Genomic DNA, 24,622 nt, shown 5'->3' with positions numbered 1-24,622 from the left:
TGACAGTGACAGGTGTTTTCCTTTAATTTGTCAGTTGTTAAGGCTGCTGAACAGTTAGGAGGAATGTGTAGTTTGCATACCAAAAATTCTATTAAAGTAATTTAAAGGCCAATTAAACTAGTTTTATTCAAAGTAAGTCTACATTAAATTACAATATTAACAATTTGTAGACACAATGAACTTAAAATATAAGAAGTAGAAATAGAAATCTATTTGGTCTTTCAGAGACCACATATCATAGAACTCATAAATGAAAATTTACAAATATAGAAATGATACTTAAAGAGTAAGGATTTTAATATGGGAACCCAAAAGATGTCAGAATTTTAAACATGCATGTTTCAAAAAGGGAGAATCCTTTAATAATTTAGCATAAAATCGAGTTATATAAACTTGGTATATTCCAGAAAATATTGCTTTAAACACTTATACATGATCAAAATTCCTTTGGTAGCTTTTAATCAAAATGAAACATGCTACTTTGTGAAATATAAAATACTTTTAAATGTTGCAAAAGTGTCTGTCATCATCACCATGCCAACGCCATGGAGCCTTGTTCTTACTGCTCAACCTCATGTGTGAACACACAGTATGTCACCAGGCACCAACAAATCCTTAGCTTTTTGACAAAACTAACTAAGCTCCATTGAGTGCCAGGGCAGAGACCCAAGACGGTCCCTACGAAAGATTATGAAACCAGGCCCAATTTTATTATGGTCATCACACAAACTGCAACCTCAACAGTCAAACAGCAGTCACCCCAAGCCAAAGCCAGGACCTCCACACTCAGCCAGCATGGAAACAAACATGAAACCCCCAAGCCCCTAAACACAAATGACAAGTAGCCTTCTGGACGGACTCTGTATCTCCAGTGACAGACATGATGTCCTGTTGGTACATCAGGGCCTCACTTAGAAACCTGATTTACAGAAGCCAAAGTTTGGAACTTTTTGAAAATGCACAGAACAGCGGCCAGTGCTTAGGGTGCAGAGCTGAGTGGCGGTCTGGACTGGGCTTCTCCCACTGCCCAGCCCAGGGCTCCCTCTCTGAGTGTTCATCTGGGGAAGAATGCAGCATCTAGGGTATTTCCACTGTGTCCCACAATCACACACACAACACACCAAGCCCGTGGCTTTCTGCCAGAGGTACAAGAGCTTGTGAAGGAACTAAAATGAGCATGTTCAATCTAAAGTCAGAGTACAGAAACAAAGGAGGAGAGGAAGAATGGAGAGGAAGAAGTGTGACATCTCAAGTCCTTGCGCCCTGGGAAGGATGACCCGAGAACCATGTTCTCTGCTTTGAGTCCAGGCGCCCACAGTTGCAGCTGCAGGGACCTGGAAACAGCACAGCAGCCATGTTCACACTCTGCAGGTGCATTCTAGTGTTTGTCTCATTGGGAGACGGCAGTCTGCTGACGCATCACGCCACATAGTGGTACTGATTTGGACTGTCTTTGTCTCGCTCCATATAGTCTCTGTCTATAAGTGATTCAATCCTCTTTTTCAAATCTCCAGGCTAGAAAAGAGAAATCAAAATTTTTAGGATAGGGCACTAAACATACAAACATAAACTTAACATCCTGCATGACACACATAACAAAAACATGAAACTCTACAACAGACATATTTATACCAAGATCACTGATAACTGCAAAACAATCATGTTAACATCACATTTTGAACAAATGTTTGCACAGGGATGATTGCACCTGGCTTCCTTACCTCCTTATATGAGCGTGTAAACAGGGCAAATCCTAAATGTGGCACCGCATGTTCTCACATATGTGGGAGGAAAATCTGACCATGCTGTGGTGGTCCATTCTTATTTTGCTATTATTGTTGTTATTATTACTTGGTTTTCTGAGATAGGTTTCTTTGTGTATTCCTAGCTGTACTGAAACTAGCTCTGTATACCAGGCTGTCCTCAAATTTACAGAGATCCAAATGCCTCTGCCTCCTGAATGCAGGGATTAAAGGCACATGCTGTCACTGTCCAACTTGCTGCTGTTATTAAAAAAATATTTTTACACTTAGTTCTTTTGTGTGCAAAAGAACACGGGCACATGCCAGGACACCTGTGTGGAGGCCAGAGGACAACCTGTGGAACTTAGCTCTCTCCTTCCACCTGGTGGGTTGCTCTCAGGATGTCAGGCTTTGTAACAAATGCCTTTACCCACTGAGCCATCTTGTTGGTCCTGCTAAGATTCTGAGACAGGGTTTTGCTCTATTTCCCAGGCTGACCTTGAACTCATTATGTAGCCCATGCTGGTTTCAAAGTTGCAGTAATCCTCCTGTTTCAGCCTTCCTACCAAGGTAAGGATCATGGGTATGTACCCATCTCCAGCCATTGTCATCCTTTGTGCTCAAACTTACCATTCCATACACACCAGATATGCTACATCAACAAGGTAGTTCTGCTATGTTACTGCAAAAGTCTAACTGTCATTGTCACTACATCACTACAGAACCTTTTCTCACTGTTTTAACTCGCTATGTGGCTATAAATCAGGGGAATAGCCACAAACTCCCAGCCCTGCCTTTGTTGTTTTGCTTTGTGAGACAGGGTCTATCTATGTAGCACTGACTCTCCAGGAACTTGCTATGTAGACCAGGCTAGACTCAAAGGACAGAGATCTGCCTACTTCTACTCCTGAGTGCTGGGATTAAAGATGTGTACCCCCATGTCAGTCAGAGTTCAGTCTGCGTGGATAACTAAGACCAGAGCTGAGTCCACAGCCTTACAGAGTCTCTTCCCAACAGGCACCTGCCTAACTTCTGCTGCCGTAGGAAATAGCAAATCAGTTAGCAGTACTTGGGAGCCAGGGCCTCCTGCCAAGGGAGCATCATTTCCCAAACAGCAAACCCTTCTAGTCGGGGCAGGCCATGCATTTTACATAGGGCTGAACATACCATTAGCTATAAAAACATAGGGGTTAGAGCTTTGCCAAGCTGCACACTACGTTCTACACTTAATTACTAGATCACTTCATCTGCAAAGGGACAAAAAGATGCCCTGGCTTGGGGTTGGAAATAACAAGATTGATGGGTTGTGCACCCATCATCATGGAGGGGAGGGGCCAGGTACTTGATGCACCTGTCCTTAAAGCACTGACTAATCAGCCTGTCTCAGCGTGACTCCCTGATAAGGACCTACTCAGATGTCATGTAACCAGGGACTTCCAGATGCTAAAGGCCAGAGGTCCCAAGAGTTCAATACATTCTGAGCTAACTAACAATGCATTGTAGGTTTTATTTTATGGCATATTTTTGTAATGCTCCCCTAGCTTATCTGCATTTCACATGTTGCAGAATCTCAGAGTTCAGTTCTATAACAAGAAAGAAGGACAAGCCTGAGGCTGACTTATATCTTCAAAGTAGAAAATGCTATGCAGCTTGTGAATGTTGAATACAGCAGTTACCCATAGCACTGCCACAAGGGCCCAGGGAGTGGCTTTCGTGCCACAGTTAGGGAAGAACCTCTGTCCTGACACCTCGTGGCCCTCCACTCCCTCCTGAAAGCACAAGCATACAACAAGCTTGGAGAAGCAGAGTGAGTCTGGTTTCCAGGGTGCTGATGGGAGGATCTGCACAGAGCCCTGGCTATCACATGTGCTGGCTTCTGCTCACACAGGCCCCATGATGTCAGTCACATGCTAGAACACTGAGACTCCAGCAAGCTCTGTGACTGAGCACAAACCTAACATCCAACTGTGCTGACAGAAGTTACCTTTACTGGAAATTTCAACTGATTGTACAATTCAGAAACTAGAAGGTTGTGACCAAGAGTCTTCCTCATTTTCATTATTCGGACTATGGCAGCATCGATCTGGTACTGTCTATCCTGGAATACTCTCTCTGTGGTGCTAACTTGTTCTTCAACCTGGACAAAATGAGAAAGAGTGAAAAGCATGTAAAGACATTTCAGGGTTGCTCTGTTACATTTTAGTTTGTTCTATGAAAACTCAACTTTTCACAAGTGCATGACTCTGAAACTAACAATTGTAGAAGTAATTTTAAGATTTGTATTTGTCTTATACAAATGCTTGTATTAAGGCTTCTTAGCAGCACAGGACAGCTGGGAGCCCCCGTGGACACTGGAAACTCAGGTTCTCTAGAAAGCAATCACTGTTCTTAACCTCTGAGACACATCTCTTGCTGCCTTATATTGCATTACTGAGGAATTTGAGTATGTTTTCTGTCCGGCAAATTGAAAGCCTCGTGATGAATGACACAACCATTGTATATGGGAAAGGAGTAATCTGATAATTAAAGTTGCTTTGCAGCAGCCCCCAACCCCATACTCTATAAGAACTCTCTCATATACCTGCATAGTCTAAGCATTTCTAGGAATGAAGAGGCTATTAGAACCCAATGTGTTAGCTTCAGGTTGGGGAACTGAGAGCCTCCTCCCCTCCCTGCTGAAATTGCTGCTTCTGTGGTCTGTATGTTCTTCCTCCAAGATCTAGCCTGGAGCAGTTGAATTGTGCCAAGCAAAGCAGAGGCAGGTTCTAGTTCTGGAAATACCATGCACTTCTTTTGTGCTGGCATTCGATACAGGAAGGTATGACTTCATATATGGACACATCTATTACAGTTCTCAACTTTTGCCTCTACTGATAACATAAAATTAATGAAAGATACATGAAAGGCACTACTTCAAACCCTGCATTTACACTAGATTCAAACATGTGCTCTGATCTCTAACAGTCAAGACATTGCTAGAAAAGCTAAGAACTCCATAGTGAGACTACAAAAGTGAAGAGAGAGCTGGCACTTACAGTTTCCTTCATCTGGATCTGATTGATCTTTATTCTGAACAACTTGTGCTTGAAGTCCCCATTGAAAATGAACTTATCTCCATCTTCTACCTCCTTGCCTTTGGGACTTTTAATCAGAACCCGTGCTTTACCACAGGCAAGAGACTGTAGTGTTCTTCTCAACTCGCTGTCCTCTGAGGGAGGCAAAGAAGGCAGATGTCACAAAACACAGGAGACTCAACAAGGGCAAGAGTGTGCGCAGACAGCAGAACACAGGGTCTACACCTTCTCCTCACCCCCCCCCCCCCCCCGCTGTGGGACCAGGCCCTGTGCATGCTGGGGAAGCACTTTGCCTCTCCAGCCTCCCCTTCGCTTTTTAATGAACACAGTAGTATCAGGAGCCAGGGGTGGTGGTGCACACTTTAATCCCAGCAGTTGGGAGGCTCAAGTAGGTGGATCTCTGTGGATTCCAGGATAGGCCAATGTGACATAGTGAGACCCCCCCCCAAAAAAAAAAAGCCACAAGAAATCTTCCTACCTATGCCAGTGGCCATTTTTATTTCTTCAAAGCTGAATCCGTCCCCCTCGTTGAACATGAGCAGCACCAATGTCTGGAAGAGGGACACTTGGAACTCCTTTTTCCCCTTTAAGAAAATGAAGCCATCACAGAGGTTGCTTGGACTCTTGCGAATTACAACAGGCTGCTTTGTATGCACTCTATTTTGGGGAATTCAGAACTTGCTAACACCACCAATAAGAAGAAATTACTAATTGTAAAAGAATGAAATAATTACTAGGAATTACACTTCAAAATCCTTGTCTTAGAGCTGGATATGACAACACATGCCTATAAGCCACCAGTGGGGCCAGTCCAGGCTGCTGAGAACCCACTGCTCCTTGTGCTTTAACATTCCTTTCCAGACAGCAGGCCTATCTGTTTGCTGCTGTTACTGGTTTTAAGACAATGTCTTGCTATACAATCCCAGGGTAGCTTTGAACTTTCTGCCCTCCTGCCTCTGCCTCTTGAGTGCTGGGCTCATGAACACACACCATCACACATGGCTTGCTGAGGCTGTGGGTGGAGCACGGGAAGGCTGGGCAACAGCATGGGAAAGAAAGGCCTGCAGAGTGCTCCATCAGCTCCATCTCCACTGCTCGGCTGCTCTTTGGAGGACAGAGTCTGCCTTCCGATGTCCCATGGTCCCTTTTTCTTATCTACAATGTACCAGTGCACACATGCCAGCCAGTACTATGAAATCTAGCAGTTTCACCTGGAGAAGACAGAAGGGTTTTTGGGGGAGCAGCAGTGTTGAGTGCCACTTGTTGGACCTCAGCCCTGAATCACATGAGCAGAAAGCTTCAGGGACTGTATACTGTCTGAGGAGCCACCTGTGTCTTTGATTGCTTTTTGGCTGTAGGCGGAACTAGACTTTGCTAAGATCTTGCAGAAGAGTGTATGTGACACATACACAGTATGTGGCATAGTAGAATAATGGCTCTATTCTCCATGACTCTATTCTACATGATTTATATATTATTAGAGTTAGATGTGAACGTGAAGGCTTTCTCCCATGCACTGCTTGGTAACATGCTTCTCTTGTATACCTATGCAGCCCGTGTCTCTCCCTTTTTATGAGACCGCTGGTAACAGCAGAGAGCATTCTTAGCCCCCGATCTGAGAAATGCCTTGGCAAGGACTCCCAGCTCTAACTGAAGTGACCCGACAAGAGAACATGTGGAAATCTTGAAATATTTCCCTCTTGAGTTCTTGGCACATGACAAAATGTGCTCAATGGCCCTTTCCAACAGAAGGAAGACATAACAGCTAACAGAAAGAAGAAAGGAAAAAGGAACAGCTGGAGAAGGCTCAGTAGTGGACCTCGCTGTTGGTGTATGGGATCAGAGCTGTGTGCACTTAGTTTCTGGCTATTCTGCCCGCTGTTGGACTCTTTGGGCTGATGCATGCAGGTACACACAAAGGAACACCAGAATAGGTTGCTTTTTACAGCTGGAACTAAGGCAAAGAAGTAGATAATCTGGGGTTTTGATCTATATGGTCAAACTTGTACATGCTACTCTCTGTGACACTACACAGCTCAATTCCCTCTGGTAGCTGCATCTGCTGGTTCTCTCTGGTATCCATCAGCATCCTAACCTACAGCCACACTTCACTGTATTTTAATCTGCAACCTTTTCTTTCTTTCTTTCTTTTTTTTTTTTTTTAAGCAGAAAATTGGGGCACATTCTCACCACACTGGGATTCAAATTTGCTTGTATAGTTGTCCTTTCACACCCACTACTCTTTAATGATTGCATGTGTGGTGTGTAACTGTGTAAACATGTGTGCTGGTGTGCATGCAGAGGCTATAGGAGGATGTTCAGTGCTCCATTCTGCCACTTTCCACCCTTTTCTCTGAGGGTCTCTCACTGAACTGGAATCTCACTACTTTTCAATAGTGAGGCTGATGGCCAGCAAGTCCCTGTGACGACCCTCACCCCTGTCTTTGCACACCCTTGCACACCTACTGCTTAGGTTATAGGCGAGCACAGGCATGGCTATTACAGATGTGTTAAGTAATATACTGTGTTTTTGTATGTGCAGGTGTGACTATCATGGTATATTCATGGAGGTCACGGACACTGTGGGATTTGTTTCCCTCCTTTTACCATGTGGGGCCTGAGGAATCAACTCTGGTTGTGGCTTGTTGTCAGGTGACTCTACTGGCTGTGGCACCTTGCTGGGAGCCACACCTTTCATCTGTGTGCTGGGGATCTGACTCAGGCCCTCATGGCTGTGCAGCATGAGCACTTTATCTACTGATTCATTCCCCGACCCTGGTAAACTATTTTCTGTTGATTAATTTACTTTTGATTTTTGTTAAGCAGAATATTAACCCTTTACATGATATTTGTATTGACAAAGAAAAGCTAGTGCTGCATCATACTGGAAAAAAAAAAAAATAAATAAATAAATAAAAAAAAATCTTGCCTTTCATAGCAATGGGAGTTCAATAACAATCTGGAAGTTGTCCTAACATCCTGGCAGAATAGAAGAAACAGGAGTGCTGGATAAAGAACTGACCTCCTTAAACTCCGCCTTCAACACAGCATGTCCCAGTGTTGTCTGCCACTGCAGCTTCCGGCCACTGTGCTTGCCCAGATAGAAAGTCTTGAACACTTCCTGTAGTCTGACCATCTGCCAAGCCAAGAGATATGAGAGACTGAGCATACCCTCACTGAGCTGTCACAGCCTGCACAGCCGACCTGAGAAGGCAACCCCAGATTTTGACACTTATTTTCTGTGTTCTATCTACGACCTGTAACACCACAGGCCCGAGACCTCAGAGCTTCCTACAACATCTGGCTTTTTTCTGTTTTGGTGCTTGACACTCAGGCATCACCCATTCCTGCTGGTCACCTCCAGTGGGTACTCTGAGTCAAATGGTGCCTCTAGCCCAGCAACTTCCTCTCCCTCTGGCTAGGGCTGGTGACACACACTGTCACCGTTTGTACTGAAAAGTCCCACAGAGGCTCATGTGCTCCACCCAGGCTTGGCTGCCAGCTGATAGACTTTGGAAAGCAACTGAGTCACGAAGGCTTTGACCTTATCAATGAATAAGTAATTTAATAGCATTGGAAAGTTCTGGAAACTCAAAGGTAGGGCTTGTTTGAAGGAAGCATGTTACTGGGGATATGCTTTTGAGAGTATGTCCTGTCCCTGGCCTCTTCTTGGACCCATAAGATGAGCAGCCTTGACCCTGAATGCTTATGCTGCATGGGTGCTCCTGTCTCCAAGGGCTGGATCCATTTGACCTTGGGCTGTAACCTCTGAAACCATAGACAAAGGAAGTGGTTTTTCTCAAGTTCTGTCACAGCATGGACACTCACAAGTGCATGCCCAGTGCACACTGAATGACCTCACAGGCATCAAGGGAATGAGTGTGGCTTCGCCGTCACCGGCAGCTTGGCTACTTCCCCTGAGCCCCTTCTCTACCTTACCACTGGAAGCCTTTTGACCTTGGCCTTCCCAGCCCTTAGAATTATATTACCCAGTTTCATAAATTCTGTTGCAACAACAGAAAACAGACCAAGACAGATACTTTCAAGAAAGTAAAAAGATAGCCCAACCACAGCAGCTGTCAAGGATACACTGGAGACAGCTGGCAAAGCTTAAACAAGGGACTCCTACCAGTGAGCATTTTCTCATCTGAAGTGCTTGGGGACAATTCTGGGAGGCCTGCACTGATGCAGTGAAGGCAAAGGTATCACACATCCTACTAAACAGGAAAGAGAAGCCATCTACATAGCCAGTGCTAAACACAGGCATTCGAGGAACCATCTTGCACACTTTCTGGAAGTTTGCATAATTTCAGAACAAGTGAAAACACTGGCAGTGTTCTGAGAGGCCTATTAGGCAGCAGGAAAAATGATCCCCGCAGGGTATGATTAGGTACAGCTAGCAGGGCAGAGACAACATGGAGGTTTTCTGGAAGAGATTTTGCTGAGGCACAAACATGCCTGAAAACAAAATAAACTTGACCCCCAGTGGTCAAGCCTATGGCAGGCAGCACTCAGGTAGTGGGGGAAACTGGCCAGTGGGGGAAACTGGCCAGGAGCTGATCTAACTGGGTTCAGTGAGGAGAAAGATGGAAGTGTGGGGCACCATGTAAAGAAAGGCAAGGGAAAATTAGACATGCGGGCTGCAGGCTGAGCTACAGGGCCTCTGCTTATTTGGTATGAGGTGAAGATACTTAGGGCAGAGATGGAGACAAACAGAAGGCCTCAGAGACCAGTGGGGTCCACACAAGGAAACTGAGAACTGAAAAGAGTTTCTGGAAGGAGTGGTGACCTTGTCCTAGAAGGCCCAGCCTTCCCCTTGTTGTCCTGGATTCTGCAGTCCCCAAGTCTCTGTCCTCTGGAACAACCCTCACTCTCTGAGATAAAGACAGTCAGTCAACCAGGAGGTCTTCCCTGCTCTTCCTTCTCAGGCATCACTGATGGTGTGGTCATGTTGGATTTTAGCTCAGTGAGCTCACAACTCCTTGTTCCACTTCAGGATCTTCACAGTGCTTCAAGTCAACACACAGGGCCCTAAACAACACCAGTGTCCTCATGATGGAGGAGAGGAGGACATGACCTATAGGGACAGTGTCTCTGACTGTGACTGAAGAGGTCATTTTCAAATACCACTCTCCAGGGTTACAGGACGTGGAGAGGGTGACCTGGGAACAGGTCTGACCTGAGTGGGCTTGCCCAGCAGCTGTACTCACCTCTGGAGGGAGGTGCACTTCCATGGGTGTGTATGTGGGCCAGTAGCCCATGGTTAGTATGTTCACTGTGAGGTCAATGGGGCCTGGTGCACTTTGGTTCTGCATATGCTAAAAACAAAGATATCCAAGACACAATAAGTAGACAAATACTTAATGCATTGAAGAAGAAATGGTGTGTGTGTGTGTGTGTGTGTGTTTGTGTGTAATGATGTACTTTTTTTTGAGACAAAGTTTCCCCACATAGTACTGGCTGTCCTGGAACTTAATTAACTATGTAGAAAACAGGCTGGCTTCAAACTAGAGACCCACCTGCTTGTGCCTCCCAAGTGCTGGGATTAAAGATGTGTGCAACCATACCCAGCCTGGAAATTGTCTAATTTTAAAAACAGTTTCACTTGTGGATCTACTTCAGTCTTTCAAATATAGTTGTGTTCCAATGTCACTGGAATAATTTTCTTTAATTGGTTTATGCTACAATGTGACAAACTGTTGGCCCCCATTGAGCCAGTTTTACAGAAGAAGCAACTCACTTGCTTGAAGTGAACCATGATGTCTTTGGAAAGCTCCATGTCCTTGAACATGCCCTCCAACTTGCTGGTGAAGGCAGCTCCACATTCTGCGACATGTGAAGGAGTGGGTGAGAAAGAGCTGTGTGTGGTGCCCGCCCGCGAGCCGGCCCACCCTGAGCTCACCGTGTTTGAGCTTCGAAAGCATGGACTTCTCTGCATCCACTGATGCGCTCTTCCCCACAAGCAGCCTTTTTGCTAAATCTTTCTTATAAAATGCTTCAAAGACATCCTTGCCTGTACAAACAGAGGAAAACCAAGACTTGAGAGATACAGTTTACATGCTGCACTCCATTGCCAAAAAGCTCCTCAGGACTACTTCTGGGTCAGAGGGCAGCTCCTCCTCTTGAGTGCTGGCCAATATGCTCATCTGGCTATATGGCCATTTCTCACCATGGATGAAACGAAACAGTATCATGATCTTGTCCAGGATCCTCTCCAGCTCTTCATCGGTAGCTTCTTTGTTGCCTGCTCTTAACTTTGAATCCACATGTTTAGCTGGAAGAGTAAGAGTTCCAATCAGAAGACGGGTGTGGGTTCAAAGAAGTGAGATAGCGCTGGTACACACAGGGCCCTGGGTGTCACACCAACACGGCAGCAAGGGCAACAAGGGAAGAAACACAGAAGCCCGAACAGCGCTTCTCAATGTTCCAGGAAACAACTGGGCACTCTGGAACGTTCCCAAAATACCACCACTGCAGGCCGAGAAGCAAGCCGACTTTTTAAAACTGGTGGTTATCAGGGTACTGAGAATGTATCTTTCCAGAACTTTAGCAAGTCCACAGATTAAAAAAATAATTCTTTTTAAAATCAAACTCAGACTGAATTCTTAATTAATTAATTAGTTTATTTATTTTGGTTTTGAGACAGTGTTTCCCTGTGTAGCCTTAGCTGTCATGGAACTCTATCTGGAGACCAGGCTGGCCTTGAACTCACAGAGATCTACCTGCCTCTGCCTCCCGAGTCCTGGGATCAAAGCCATGTGCCACCACTGCCTGGCAGGAGTATGGAATTTTAAATGTTATTCTGGTATCATGAAATAACAACACAGGGCAATTATTACAACTGTCTTATCTGAGCTCATTTTATCCTGTTTGAGTGTGCAGTAGACAGGTAGTGACTAGAGAGCACTCACACCAATGTTACCCAGAGGCCAATGACTGAACACACCTGCTTGGGGTTTCTCACAGTCAGGACAAGGGTCAATACTGACCATCAGCAAAGAGGCTTTAGAGCCCTGCCTCAAGAAGCCCTGGCCCACCAACCCTCCCTTCTTCAGGTCTTTGCTCAGTCCCTGTAACACATCCCCTCATGGATGTGAAACTGCATACATGAACACAGCTAAACATAGGCATCCTAACAAGGCTTGGACTCTCCCACAGTGCTCAACCTGGCTAGGAAAAAAAAACAGTGGAGGTTTCTTCTTCCTCCTTCTCCTTTTCATTTCTTGACTTCTTTGTTTTTGTGGTTCTTTTAAGATAGTATTTCATTATGTAGCCCTGGCTGCCCTGCAACTCTGTACCTAGACCAAGCTGGCCTCAAACTCATAGAGATCCACCTGCCTTTGCCTCCTAAGTGTGAGGATCAATGGTCTTCACCACATGTCCAGCTTTCCTTTTCTTTTTTTTCTTTCTTGAGACAAGGTCTCATCATGTAACTATGGGTGGTGTGGAACTTGCTATGTAGACCAAGTTAGCCTTGTAGCCTTGAACTCACAGAGATTCGCCCACTCACTATCCAGGGAATGTTGAGGTTAAAAGCATGTACCCACACCTAGCACTTATATTTAAAAGGCACCTAAAAGGCCAGCATGATGTCTCAGTGGGTAAAGGTGCCTGTGGCCAAGCTGAGTTCAGTCCCCAAACCCACAGGGGTTCTTGAGAACCCATGAAAGCTCTTTGACTTCCACTTGAGCAGAACACACATGTACAACATAAAACAAATCTTTTTAAATGTGAAAAAGGAAAAACATCCAGAACTGTATCAGTACCGATGAGCTCTGCTGGCTTGTTTGGTCTCTTGTTGATGAACGTCTCAAAGGATTCTTTCATCAGGTTGATAAAGCGCTCATTCCTCTGGAAGCACACCTCCACCACATGGTCTACTTTGTCCTTAAAGTCCAGCAGGTCTTGGACCATGTCTTTATCTTTCTCAGGATTGATGACAATAGTTGTCCCGAAGGTCTATGGAAACAAGAAATAACCAAGTCAGCAACAGGCTTAGGAAGTCAAAGAGTATCTTTGGCTGTTTCTCAACACGATGGTAGCCCTTGTTTTCTCACTCGATACTGACAGTACCCTCTTTACATGTGGCCATGACTGTGGATACCTTTCATATCCCCCACGGGCAGGTGGTGCCTGGCATTCAGACAGGTTCTGCATCAGCCCTGGCATCACTCCTGGAGATGCTGAGTGGTGCTGTACTGGTAAGTGAGGGACACAAGGTAGGAACTGAGGCAAAGTCTTAAATTGAGCTTAGAAACACAGCAGTAGACAGACCAAACTGCTGTGCCAGTGTGTGTCAGTTCACAGAGAGCAGAGATTACTGCTGCCTGGAGAGTTGGCATGTGCTGTGGTGTTTTTATCTGAAGGGTCCAGGGAAAAAGACAAGCTCACGCTTTTGATGGTTTCCTTCAGACCTTTCCTTTATTTGTCTTTTATATTCTCTGTTCTTTATTTTCCTGGTGATTTCCTTCTCTCATTCTTATGTTTTCCTTCTAATTCATTTAACTCTGTCTTTATCCTTTCCCTTATAGCTTATATACCCCAGCAAATTTTTTCAGGCAATATAAAAGTTACAGTGTGGTTATATCCTATTTTTCAAAAGAACGATTACAAAGAATACAAGTAAGAAGCAGCATGTTTTCCATCCCTTTACATGATTAAACTAATGTATTACAAGTGAAAAATAAATTATCCCAAGAATTTGTGTATATTCACACTCAAACAATTTTTTGAGACAGGATTTCTCTGTATAACAGCCCTAGATGTCTTAGAACTAGCTCTTGTAGAGCAGGTTGGCCTTGAACTCAGAGATCCGCCTGCCTCTGCCCCTGGGATTAAAGGCATGCGCTACCACCACCTGGCTTTGAAAGGTGATTTTACAAGGAACCTTAAAGAATTCACAAACCTAAACTTTTATATATGAAAAAGAACCAGTCAGCTCTACTTTCAATCTTGAGGGTGCATATCCAGTTATATATATCTATGTAGATATAGATATATATGTCTATATATGTATATATAGACATACATATATACATATCAATAAAGAGGTTAATGGCAGAAAAGGGTATAAGGAATTAATGACTACCTTTGGTCATCAACCAATCCTAACAAGAAAGGCACATCAGTTAATGTTAATTGGGCTGCTTTGCTCTTGCTCCCTGACCTTAAGGAGTTTCTCACTCAACTATGTGCCTAAAACTTGAGATTGTCCTCTTGGGTTTTTCACTTCAAAGCTATTTGACAGAAACATCTTAGCCTAAGTTATTTTCAAAGCTTTGTTTCAGCTATGATGCACTCCAAAACCTGTGAACACACCTTCCAACATTAAGGTTAAAAGAATTTAAGCCAGCTGGGCTACTGGGACTGGTTTTCTTAATCATTAACCTAAGCCACAATCTATAGTTCCTCATTAGAAACTTATGTGTTCTACCTGTGTGACACTTCCTTGTTTTATTTTTTATCACCAAAATAAACTAACTTGTTATTAATTAGACAGTACAGCATAAGAAAAAATCATCTTCATAGTAATCCACATGCAAAAATGCCCAGCAGAACAGAACCTTTCCATGAGATAAACACACTACATTATTGGCATTGGCATTGGGGATCTCACACCATTCACACCATGCCAGACATCAGAGAAAGATGGCAGCAGCAAACATGTAAAGACACAGCAGAAGCAAAGACATTCTGGGGTCTGGGGTCTTGGGACCTTGCCTATCCAAGATTCACAACCAGGGATTTTCCTCCTGGTGGGCTGACACCCTGAAGTCACTGCCACCTGTTGCTCCTCTGGCTTGGCCACAGGCACAGTCATGCCTGATGGACAGACATACCAGAGGCTGCTGCTGTAGCAGAAACAAGTGTTTACATGGATGGATGCAAAGCTGTTGTCACTACACTGCAGGTGTCCACCTGGACAGTGGCCATCACTGTTGGTGTCATCTTAAAAAAGTAGATTTAGTGCACAAAAACATTCATTAGGTGATCTTGAAGATGGGAGAGCAGATGCCCCCTCTCAACAGTTCATTTCCCTCTGCAGGGTGCAGAATGCGAGGACCAGTGTGTACCTTGATGTATTCACTCCAGTGCTGCAGCAGAGCATGCTGTCCCCCTTTCACCCGGCTGAATAGCTGGTACATCTGCGTGAGGTCAGGCACCCTGTTCTCATCCAGCAGGTGCTCCAGCCCTAGTAGTGTGCAGAAAAGAACAAGTCACAGCAGGAAGCAACATTTGTGAGTGGAAACAGTATCATCCTTCCACACAGTCAGGACATGGTTTGCTGACCTGGAGCACCACCTGCTACAGAGGCATTTCTGTCCGTCACCTGCCTGAGGTGGCTCATAGATGTGGATTTCATTTTTCTGAGTGCATTGTGAATGTATTATTTACTTTCTCATTTCACTAAAGCCATTATTTAACAAAGTAATGAGTCAAAACAATATTTAGAGCTGGGTGGTGGTGGAACATGCCTTTAATCCCAGCACTCAGGGGGCAGAAGCAGGCAGAGCTCTGTCAGTTCGAAGCCAGCCAGCCTGTTCTACAGAGTGAGTTCTAGGACAACCAGGACTGTTACACAGAGAAACTTCTATCTTGAAAAATTCACAGTGCCCTGAGAAATTCACAATGCAAATTACTATTTGAAGTTTTGTCTATGTCAGAGAAAACATTTGTTAAAAGAGACAGAGATAGATGGCTCAGTAGGTAAAAGTACTTGCTGCTCTTGCAGAGGACCCAGGCTTGGCTTCTAGTCCACATGGTGGCTTACAACCATGTCTAACTCCAGTTCTAGTGTATAAGATGCTCTCTTCTGACCTCCACCCTCTTCTGGACACTGTAGGCACTTCGTACACATGGTGCATATACATGCATGCAAGCTAAATACTCATACACATAAAATAAACTGAAACTGATTCAATTTTAAGTTTCTAGTTGATTGATTCACACAGTAAAGTGTAAGATAAATAAGCATCAGATATATTATGTATTTATGGAATTTTAGAATTTTTATTCGGCTACTTAAGTTTTATAATTTTATTATTTCATATTCATGAGTATTTTACCTGTAAGTACATGTACCATGTTTGTGCAGTGCCTGCAGAGGCCCAAAGAGGGCACCAGAGAGACCACCTGTAGGCCTGTAGACAGCTGTCTCCACTTGGCAGTATGCACACATAGGCATACTCCCTGTGTGGGGAGGCAGCCCCTGTGCTAGGTATGTCTCAAGATTAGTTCTGAGCTAAACACACAAATAAGCCTTAGCACTTGAAATATCTCCCAAACAAATTATATCTCAGAAAAAGTTTAGGGACCTTTTACTTTTTGGAATGTTTCTAATATAATTGTATGTTGTTGTATGTGTATGTACTCATGTGTTTGTGCACATATCTGCAGGTGTCTGGTCATCTGGGACCAGAGAATGATGTTGGTGTCTTCTAAATCATCCTCCACCTTTGTTTTGCTTTGCTCTCATTAAAGCTGAAACAGCTAGACAGGCTGGCAGTAATCCTAGATAGCCTCCTGTCTCTACCACCCCAGTGTGTGGCCACAGGTGGCTTCTCCCTAGCAAGCTTTTAATGTGGATCCTGGGAATCCAAATTCAGGTCTTCATGACTACCTGGCAAGCACATGATCAACTCAGACTCTCCACAGCCACTAATAAAATTTAGAGAAAGCTTTTATAAGCATAGTTTATAATTTCCTTGCAATAATTCAGCTTATCAAAGTAGGCACTGAAACAACTTATGAAAATTTCTATCACTCGCTTGTCTTTTTTCTTGTAAGATATTTATGTGTATGTGTGTGAATACACACGTTTGGGTGCTTTTAGATGTTGAATCCCCGGAGCTTGAGATAAAGGAAACTGTGAGCTGTCTGTCGTATGTGCTGGGCACAGAGTTCTGGTCCTAAGGAGCAATGAGGGCTCCTAACTGCTGTGTGTGCTCTATCTGCATGTATCCCTGCACACCACAAGGTACCAGATCTCACTACAATGGTTATGAGCCACCATGTGGTTGTAGGGAATTAAATTCAGGACCTCTGGAAGAACAGCACAATGTCTTGTTTCTAGGATGCTGAGGCTCTCTTCTGTCCTTCCCATCCTAGAGTGGAATTAAACATTCTCCAAATAGCTCTTTGGTTTCGTGCCCACATTAAAGGTGCTCATTGCAATTATATGACATTGTTAGTAGACTTTGAAGAGACACAATTATCAGTAACATTAAAAAAAATATTTTTAAAGATCAGGTCTTACAATGTAGTCTTGGCTAGTCCGAAACCTACCCCACACACCAGGCCAACCTTCATCTCATGAGGATCTGTCTGTTTCCACCTACTGAGTGCTCAGATTAAAGGCATGCACCACTATGCCTGACTAGTATTTCTAAGCAGAATAGCCATTGGCAGGAGCGCTGCTTCCTCAAAATTAAACCTTCAGACACTCAAAGCTCAAGAGAGGAGCTACAGTTTCCCATCATAGCTAAATGACTTTTAAATGGTGACACAGAACAATATTTACAAGTTATATTGGCATCCAAGTGTTACAAAGAGTGGCTGTGTTTGTAATCTTCAGAGAAGCCAACTCCTATGATGGTGACAAATAAAATCCAATGGCAACTAGGTTTAACATATTAACACTAAAGTCAAAAAGCACAGACCATGGGGGCTGTAGAGATGGTTCAGTGGTTAGGACCACTGGCTGCTCTTCCAGGGATCCTGAGTCAGGTTCCCAGCAACCACATGCTGGCTCATAACCATCTGTAATAAAATCTGGTGCCTTCTTTTGGCATGTGAGTGTTCATGCAGGCAGGACACTGTCTACATTAAAAAACAAAACAAAACTAAACAAACAAACAAAAACCAGGTACAGAACATAAAAAGTAGGGTAGGAGACAGAAATACAATGCTGTATGGCTTCAACATTATGTGCAAAGTGGTACAATAACTTCTGAAGACAGGCTGTAAGAAAGATATTTATAAACCAAAACTCAAGTTGTATTCACAGAGCCCCTCCCACAGTTATTTTGAAGATAATAGAGCTATCAATCCAAGACGATCCCTCTCCAATTAAATCACCCTCTGGGAAGAGCATAGGCTTCTGTGTATGTTTATGGTAACCTAGTTTATGAAGAGCTACAAGAGGAAGAAATAGCATGAGATGGAGATGCCCATGGCTCGTGCACTACATGTGTGTGTTGAGATGTTTCACAAAACAAGTATTATATATTATGGTACCCATAAGTAGGAACATTTATTTCACAAATAAAAAAAACCTTCCAAGGTAGTTATCATGCCATACAAGGCTGAGTACCACCAGCATACAACAGCTCTTTAAGTTTAGTTTTTAAAAAAGGTCCAAGTGACAAGCCAAGTGTGGTGGTGCACACCTGTGACCCCAGATGTCTTTCTTAGCCATGCAGTCCTCTTGAGGGCTAATATACTCATGAAACAAGGGTCTTAACAGTTTGTCCTACAAAAATAACAATTCCAGAAGTTATGTAAATACTTCTAGAGCTTCAAAGTTAAAGATTAGAATTCAGTTTAAATTCACAAATGATGGGAAAATCTACCTTTCTGCAGAATTGCTGTTAAATGTTCTCCTAAAAGCTGTTTCTCCACACAGGCAATCAAGGGTTTCCTATAAAAGAAAAACAGAGTGTCAGCAGCAGAGACTGGTTAGCTAGCAAAGGTGAAAAGTTCAGTCACAACAGGCAGTCTATAGCCAAGTAGACAGAGTCATGTCAATTGTCAAATTTGGCTGATGATTTAAAGCCAGGTTTCATTTCAGATCCTTCCTTCCTTCCTTCCTTCCTTCCTTCCTCTCCCTCCCTCCCTTTCTCCCTTCTTCCCTCCCTCCCTCCTTCCTTCCTGCCTTCCTTCCATGAGACAGGATTTTAATACATAGCCCAAGCTGGTCCTGAACACATGGTTTTTCTACCTTTGCTACCCAGTGCTGGGATTATAGGCCTTCATCACTATACCTGGATTCCTGCAGCATTTTTAAGCACAACTTGCTGAATAACAAAGTGAGTACCCAAGGAGCCTTCTGGTTGGTTTCTCATTTCTACCTCTGCCAGTCATGGTTTGGCCCTTGATGTCACTTGCTAAACCTTCCTGAACTGTAAACATAAACTGAGCCTAGAACCCTGCAGAGTGAGCCTAGTGAAGCAGACTAGAACCCAGCAGGACTTATATCTAGCAGTGTAGTCTATAGTCCTATTGCTTATGCCTACTGAAGTACTCTGGTCTCTGTGTTCATTGCCATGTTGGTCTGTTAGCCAGGATGCTTGGTTGCTCTATGTGGTGGCACCATCAGGCCTACGAACCCCAGGGTTAAGTATTTTCTGTGGCAAACCATCTTCCTCACAATTTAGACTCTGACCTCTCTCCTCCATCCATCACTATCTTCAATCTTCCTGCACTTACTCTGCCTTCCAATGTGTTCTCAGCCTTGCTCCTCACCTCTGTAACACAGGAGGGACTGACAATTCAGTCCTAGAGACTGGCCAACCACCTACTTTTTGTCTTATCTTCACTCCTCCAGTTCCATCTCTCACCCTGACCACCCCCATCCCCATGAATACTGGGCAGGTTTCCCTTCATGGAAACAGCCTGCTATAAGGTCTGGACACATGAGCTCCACACAAGACCAGTGGAAAATGTGGCCTGACCACTACAGTCACAGGTATTGACATTGTCCTTCTGCCCCTGCCCCACCCCACCAAGACAGGGTCTGTCCTGGAACTCTTTATGTAGACTGGAGTCAGCTCTACGCTTGGCCTTCCAAGAGCTGGGATTATAGGCATGTCCCACCACACCCAGCCTTTTTCTTATTCACAACTCATTTTATTTTTTCCTTTTCAGAAGATCACAGAGAATCTGTTTTATTCTAAGAATGATCAACTTTAGACCTTTCTCAAGTCTCCATTTTAGAGTTTGTAAGGAAGATTACTGGAGTTCGGTACCTAGTACCAGTGTTTTTCGAGACAGGGTTTCTCTGTGGCTTTGGAAGCTGTCCTGGAACTAGCTCCTGTAGACCAGGCTGGTCTCGAACTCATTGAGATCTGCCTGCCTTTGCCTTCCCAGTGCTGGGATTAAAGACTTACACCACCACTGCCCGGCAGTACCACTGTTTTAAATTGTACACTCTGCACACTCCACAGTACATGTGGATGCCAGGGTACCTTCAGGAGTCCTGGGGATTGAACTCAGGCAGTCAGGCTTGGCAGCAAGTCATCATTTTTTTTTTTTAGACAGACAATGTGTAGCCCTGGCTGTCCTGGAACTTGGTCTGTACACCAGGCTGGCCTTAAACTCAGAGACTTGCCTGCCTCTGTCTCCCCAGTGCTGGGATTAAGGCCTGTGCCACCACCACCCACACTTTCAACCTGCAGCAAGAATATATGTGGCCTGTGAAAAACTGAAATGTATCCAGGGACAATGCTTACTGTGTGCTGTGGTCTAAGTAAGTGATCACTCGGTCTGCTTCCTCTTCTAAACGCTTACTCACATGGTTAAGGTATTCTGGAACCTTCCAAAAAAATTTAAACATCATGAAAAAACATTTCCCACATTATTGATAACATGTTTTCCACATTACATTGAAGAAGAGCAGCAAACACATTCAAGTCAAATATCAATAGATTTCCAGGGTTGAGCAGGGTGGGAGGAAGTGAGTGACAACTAGGAGGTCAAGAATCACCTTGAAAATTAGGGCCCAGATTACTCACTGCTTACTGCAAAGTGTTGGGGGTTCAGAGATATACACCAGTGGGCCCTGTCTGTGAGTTACTAGTAGTATCTGGGTAGAAAGTCCAAGCCTACTGGCAACCTGGGCAGCATGAAGCTGTCAGAGAAGAGGTGATACCTCCTCTGTGGGCAGACATCAGTTGTCTGGGGTGAATAGTCCTCAGGGTAAATCCTGATGACAGGCTGGGCAGGTGACTTGTGTCTGTATTCAGGGCTCCCTTTAAAACTGGACTCCAGGACCTAGGAAATGGCTCAGCAGGTTCCAGTGATATTGCTATTACACATGCTTTGTCACATGTACTTTTGGGGAGAATTCTCTACCAGTGTTTTACACAGATGACAAATTTTGATTCTTTAAATTACTTGTCTTTCATATTTAGGATTTACTCTTTATCCTCTTGTCCAGACATGTGGTCCTTTGCTACTGCAGAAACCACTTTAGAGGAGGAGGAGAAAAAAGAAAAAGGAAAGATCTCTTAAGGGAAAGGAGTGACCCTCTGCAACAAGCAGTTTGCTCCTGAGAACTTCAAGAGACTCCGAAAGTGTTGCACAGGTAGGAGGAGTGGTCCTTGTGACTGGCTCTGAGGAGTGGGTTAAAGCAAACACAGTCTCATATCTCACCTCCCTGTCTTGCATCAGCCTCTGGCCTTCTGCAGCGTATAGACAATTAGTCTCTTCCAAGAACTTCAGTTCAAACGAGTCTTTATACACCTAGGGAATGAGCAGTTACTGAGGAGCTTCTTGCAGGAGCCTGCCTTTTTAGCACTCTCTGAACCAGTTGGCTGCAGATGAGGTCATCATGTGCTGTGGTTTTTTTTTTTTTTTTGGAAAACTTCCCTACCCGGTCAGGACCCTATCTGCTCTCAACACTAATGTTTATTCAGCCTTTGGACTTTGGTAATTTATTTTACCTTTGCTTATGGTGTATTTTCCATACTTATCAACCTTTGCTTCTGTGGCTCCTTGTGTAGTGTGTCATTAGCCTCAGGCACTCTCTCCTTAAGAACTGGATAATCCCATTTCAACTCATACTTTGGTGATGCTATTCCCCACTTAAACCTCTGATGCCTGCATTTACTCTGTGGCAGGCACTGGTAGGCAGCTTCACTCACCTGGAGATCCGAGAGCATGCTTAGCAGACTGCGCAGCAGGCTGCGGTCCACAGCCTCCCCACTCCTCTCACACCCGATGAGCAGCAGGATCCCATCAATGGTCTTACTCTGCACCATCCTGTCGCTGATGATATGGTTCCTGAACAGCTCTAGGCCCATGTCCCTGACAGGCACAAGGCAGAACAAGTGTTAGGTCAGCAATGGATGCTCCAGAAGCTTCACATGTGCCAGCCAAAACTGCTATTTGCTAATTATACCCAGAGCTTGAAAAGGCTTCTCATAAATTCTTGCTTGGCCAGTCCAGGATGCCTATGTCTATACTCTAAATGAGGTTATTTCCTGGATAGGTCAAGCTGACCACCTGAAGAGGTAATGAGATTCCTCGTGGTCACACAGGCACCCAACAATCATATTGCTTTTGTGTCTCACCACTGTTCTTGGGTGACCCAAGGTGTCAAGGCTGTGGGAACCACCACATCTGCTCCCCCTGGACTCCTTCCTTTGTCCTGTACTGTGCCCAGCATCTTCTTCTCTATTCCACAATCCTAATTCCTCAGCTTGTAGCCCAGGAGTTTTGGGAAGGGCTTTGTGGAGTGAAGGTCTCATTTTAACAGAGAGGGCAGCAGGTTTTGCTGGATGTAGGAGGGCACTCACCAGATAGAAGGCAGCATAGAGTTCTGGAGGACATAGGTGCGATCCAGAAACAGGAAGATGCTTCTTATCATGATCTGAGGACCAGAAAGGAGAAGCACTGGCACTCACACTCATTCCCTCACACACCCACTCCCTCAGTCATGTGCTGACCCGAGATCAGATGGTGTGGACCACTCTAAATTACCTGTCTTGAGTGTAGCCATCAACTCTTGATACAAAACCATCTCACATCAGGTCCCCCATTTTTAAAAATTTGACTTTTTCTTCTGGTATTTTCTAGCCCAGACTGTAGGGATTTTAAAGCATTCAACCTCAAGGACTTTGAAATTTAATTTTTTTCCATCTTACAACTGGAGACACAATGATGCTTTTTGGATGGTTGATCACTAGTCTTTGGCCTTAAACTCCTTATTTTCCTGTTTCTACTTCCTAAATATGGTAACAGGCACATACAGAAGAACCCTCTATTCTTGCCTTACATGTTCTTTCTTTCTCATTCCTTTCTTTTAGTTTTTCCAAGACAAGGTTTCTCTGTAGCTTTGGAGCCTGGCCTGGAACTAGCTCTGCAGACCAGGCTGGCTTTGAACTCACAGAGATCCTCCCCAGTCCTGGGATTAAAGGCGTGCTCCACCATCACTTAAATTTTCTAACAGTTAAGTCTTGCTACATGGTCTTGAGGCTTGGGCTCTAGAACGTACTTTGTTGCAAGGACAGCAAAAGTGTAGGCAGTGAGCTGTCTTGAACCTTTGCCTGAAGCCTTGCGTTTACAGCTGGAACTGATTCCCGCTTCTGGTGAGACTTCTGACACCTAAAACACCTTCCCTAATGTCTTCAAACCCACATGGCTTAAAACCTCATCATCGGCTCCTCAGGGTCAGCAAGCAAATACTCAGTCTACTTGAAGATGTCTTCTCTCACAGGTCACTAATGTGAAGAAAAATTAGACACCTCCACAACTAAAGGTTTTGCCATCTAACTACAGTGGAGCTCAGGCCAAATGGCAATTCGACACCCAGAGCCTCTTTGAGAACTTAGGGAGCCTCCTTCTGCGTGCACACACTTGACTGCTGACCCAGAGGCAGACCTGGCTGCACCCCTTCCTGGAAGAGTGTGAGTAAGTTCACCTCCCCACCCTACTCTAGTGCTCAATTGTGGTAAAGGGTCCCTGTGTTCAGGCCTTAAATTGGTGGGAAGGCAGGTTAAGACAGGTGCGGGGGGGGGGGGGGGAATCACTACATCTATCTAGAGCAGAGGCTGTAAAGCCAGAGTACAGGTGGGCAGGTGTGAGTGAGGCAACAAAGGCATTAACAGTAGTAGCGATGGAGAACCAGGCAGTTGAAGGGCTGCACACTTACCATCTGTCTGCAGTGATCTTGCCAGCACGTGTTAATCTTCTTTAGAAATAAAACACTGTCTAGTGAGTCTGTGCAGACCTGCTAAGGAAACTTCAAACACACCAGCCCATTCCATTTTGCAACATTCACTTTAATCTCAGTATCCTTCCCTGCTAGATGTCCTTCTATTAACACAGAAAGTACGATCATTATACCACTATACAGTGCAAGTTATACTACAGTCTGAACACTCATGTCCCTCTAAATCCACAGTGAAAAACTAATGCCAAGTCAATAGTACAAAGAGATATGAAAGACACCAGAGAGAGTGGCCTCATCCTATCTACAAAGCAGGAAGCTCTTACAAGTGGAATCTACTAGTTCTGGGTCTTGGACCTCCAGGCTCCAGATTGTGGCTCATGACACCAGTTTACCAACCCATGAGTGGCCTTCTAGCCTCTGCTCACTGTCTCATTTCCTTTTGTAGTAACCTACCTGACTCATCCCACCCCCTGGATCTGTCCATCACAGCTCCACTCTGGCTTCCTCTCTCCTCTCTTCTCTGCAGGGTTACTTTCCATTCCTGCCAGCTGACACAAATAAGCAGGCATGAGTGCTTCATCTGGGTGGCCTGATTTTACCCACTGAGGGCCAGGACATAGCGTAACTCCAGGACTCCACAATGTGGAGTGTCTGGTGGGGCCTGAGTGTCCCATAGTCAAAAAGCAGGGAGCTGATAGCTCAAGAGCAGTAGCAACGTGCCCAGTAAAAGCTGTGTTAGAGCACTCAGTTGTATTTATGACCACAATACACTCACCTAGACTCTGAGTGTGCCTATGTATGTTTGTATGTGTGCTTTGGGAGTCTCTAGCCAAGAACCGCCTAAGGTGAAGCAACCTTCCTCCCCAGTCTCCTACATGTTGGGATTTCAGGTGTGCATAATTGACTGCTTTTGA

At 44.5% G+C, this 24,622-nt stretch overlaps 1 protein-coding gene across 1 annotated transcript in view; it reads right to left on the bottom strand.

Annotated features, from left to right (window-relative positions):
- Window positions 1-24,622, bottom strand: part of Cul4a (cullin 4A) — a 36,476-nt gene continuing 11,854 nt past the window's right edge. Inside the window, exons 4-20 of the mRNA XM_051182017.1 lie at window positions 23,688-23,757; window positions 22,333-22,406; window positions 21,679-21,841; window positions 21,188-21,277; window positions 20,266-20,348; window positions 18,388-18,455; window positions 14,890-15,008; window positions 12,583-12,775; window positions 10,986-11,090; window positions 10,719-10,829; window positions 10,557-10,642; window positions 10,027-10,134; window positions 7,839-7,952; window positions 5,295-5,400; window positions 4,778-4,950; window positions 3,727-3,879; window positions 1-1,515 (exon numbers count right to left, since the gene is read on the bottom strand). Coding sequence (XP_051037974.1) covers window positions 1,420-1,515; window positions 3,727-3,879; window positions 4,778-4,950; window positions 5,295-5,400; window positions 7,839-7,952; window positions 10,027-10,134; window positions 10,557-10,642; window positions 10,719-10,829; window positions 10,986-11,090; window positions 12,583-12,775; window positions 14,890-15,008; window positions 18,388-18,455; window positions 20,266-20,348; window positions 21,188-21,277; window positions 21,679-21,841; window positions 22,333-22,406; window positions 23,688-23,757 — 1,912 coding nt within the window. The 3' untranslated portion in view covers window positions 1-1,419. The remainder of the gene's footprint in view (window positions 1,516-3,726; window positions 3,880-4,777; window positions 4,951-5,294; window positions 5,401-7,838; window positions 7,953-10,026; window positions 10,135-10,556; window positions 10,643-10,718; window positions 10,830-10,985; window positions 11,091-12,582; window positions 12,776-14,889; window positions 15,009-18,387; window positions 18,456-20,265; window positions 20,349-21,187; window positions 21,278-21,678; window positions 21,842-22,332; window positions 22,407-23,687; window positions 23,758-24,622) is intronic.

This window comes from Phodopus roborovskii, unplaced genomic scaffold (genome assembly GCF_943737965.1).
Source record: "Phodopus roborovskii unplaced genomic scaffold, PHOROB, whole genome shotgun sequence".
Lineage (NCBI taxonomy): Eukaryota > Metazoa > Chordata > Mammalia > Rodentia > Cricetidae > Phodopus > Phodopus roborovskii.
This window is presented reverse-complemented; position numbering and strand designations above follow the sequence as displayed.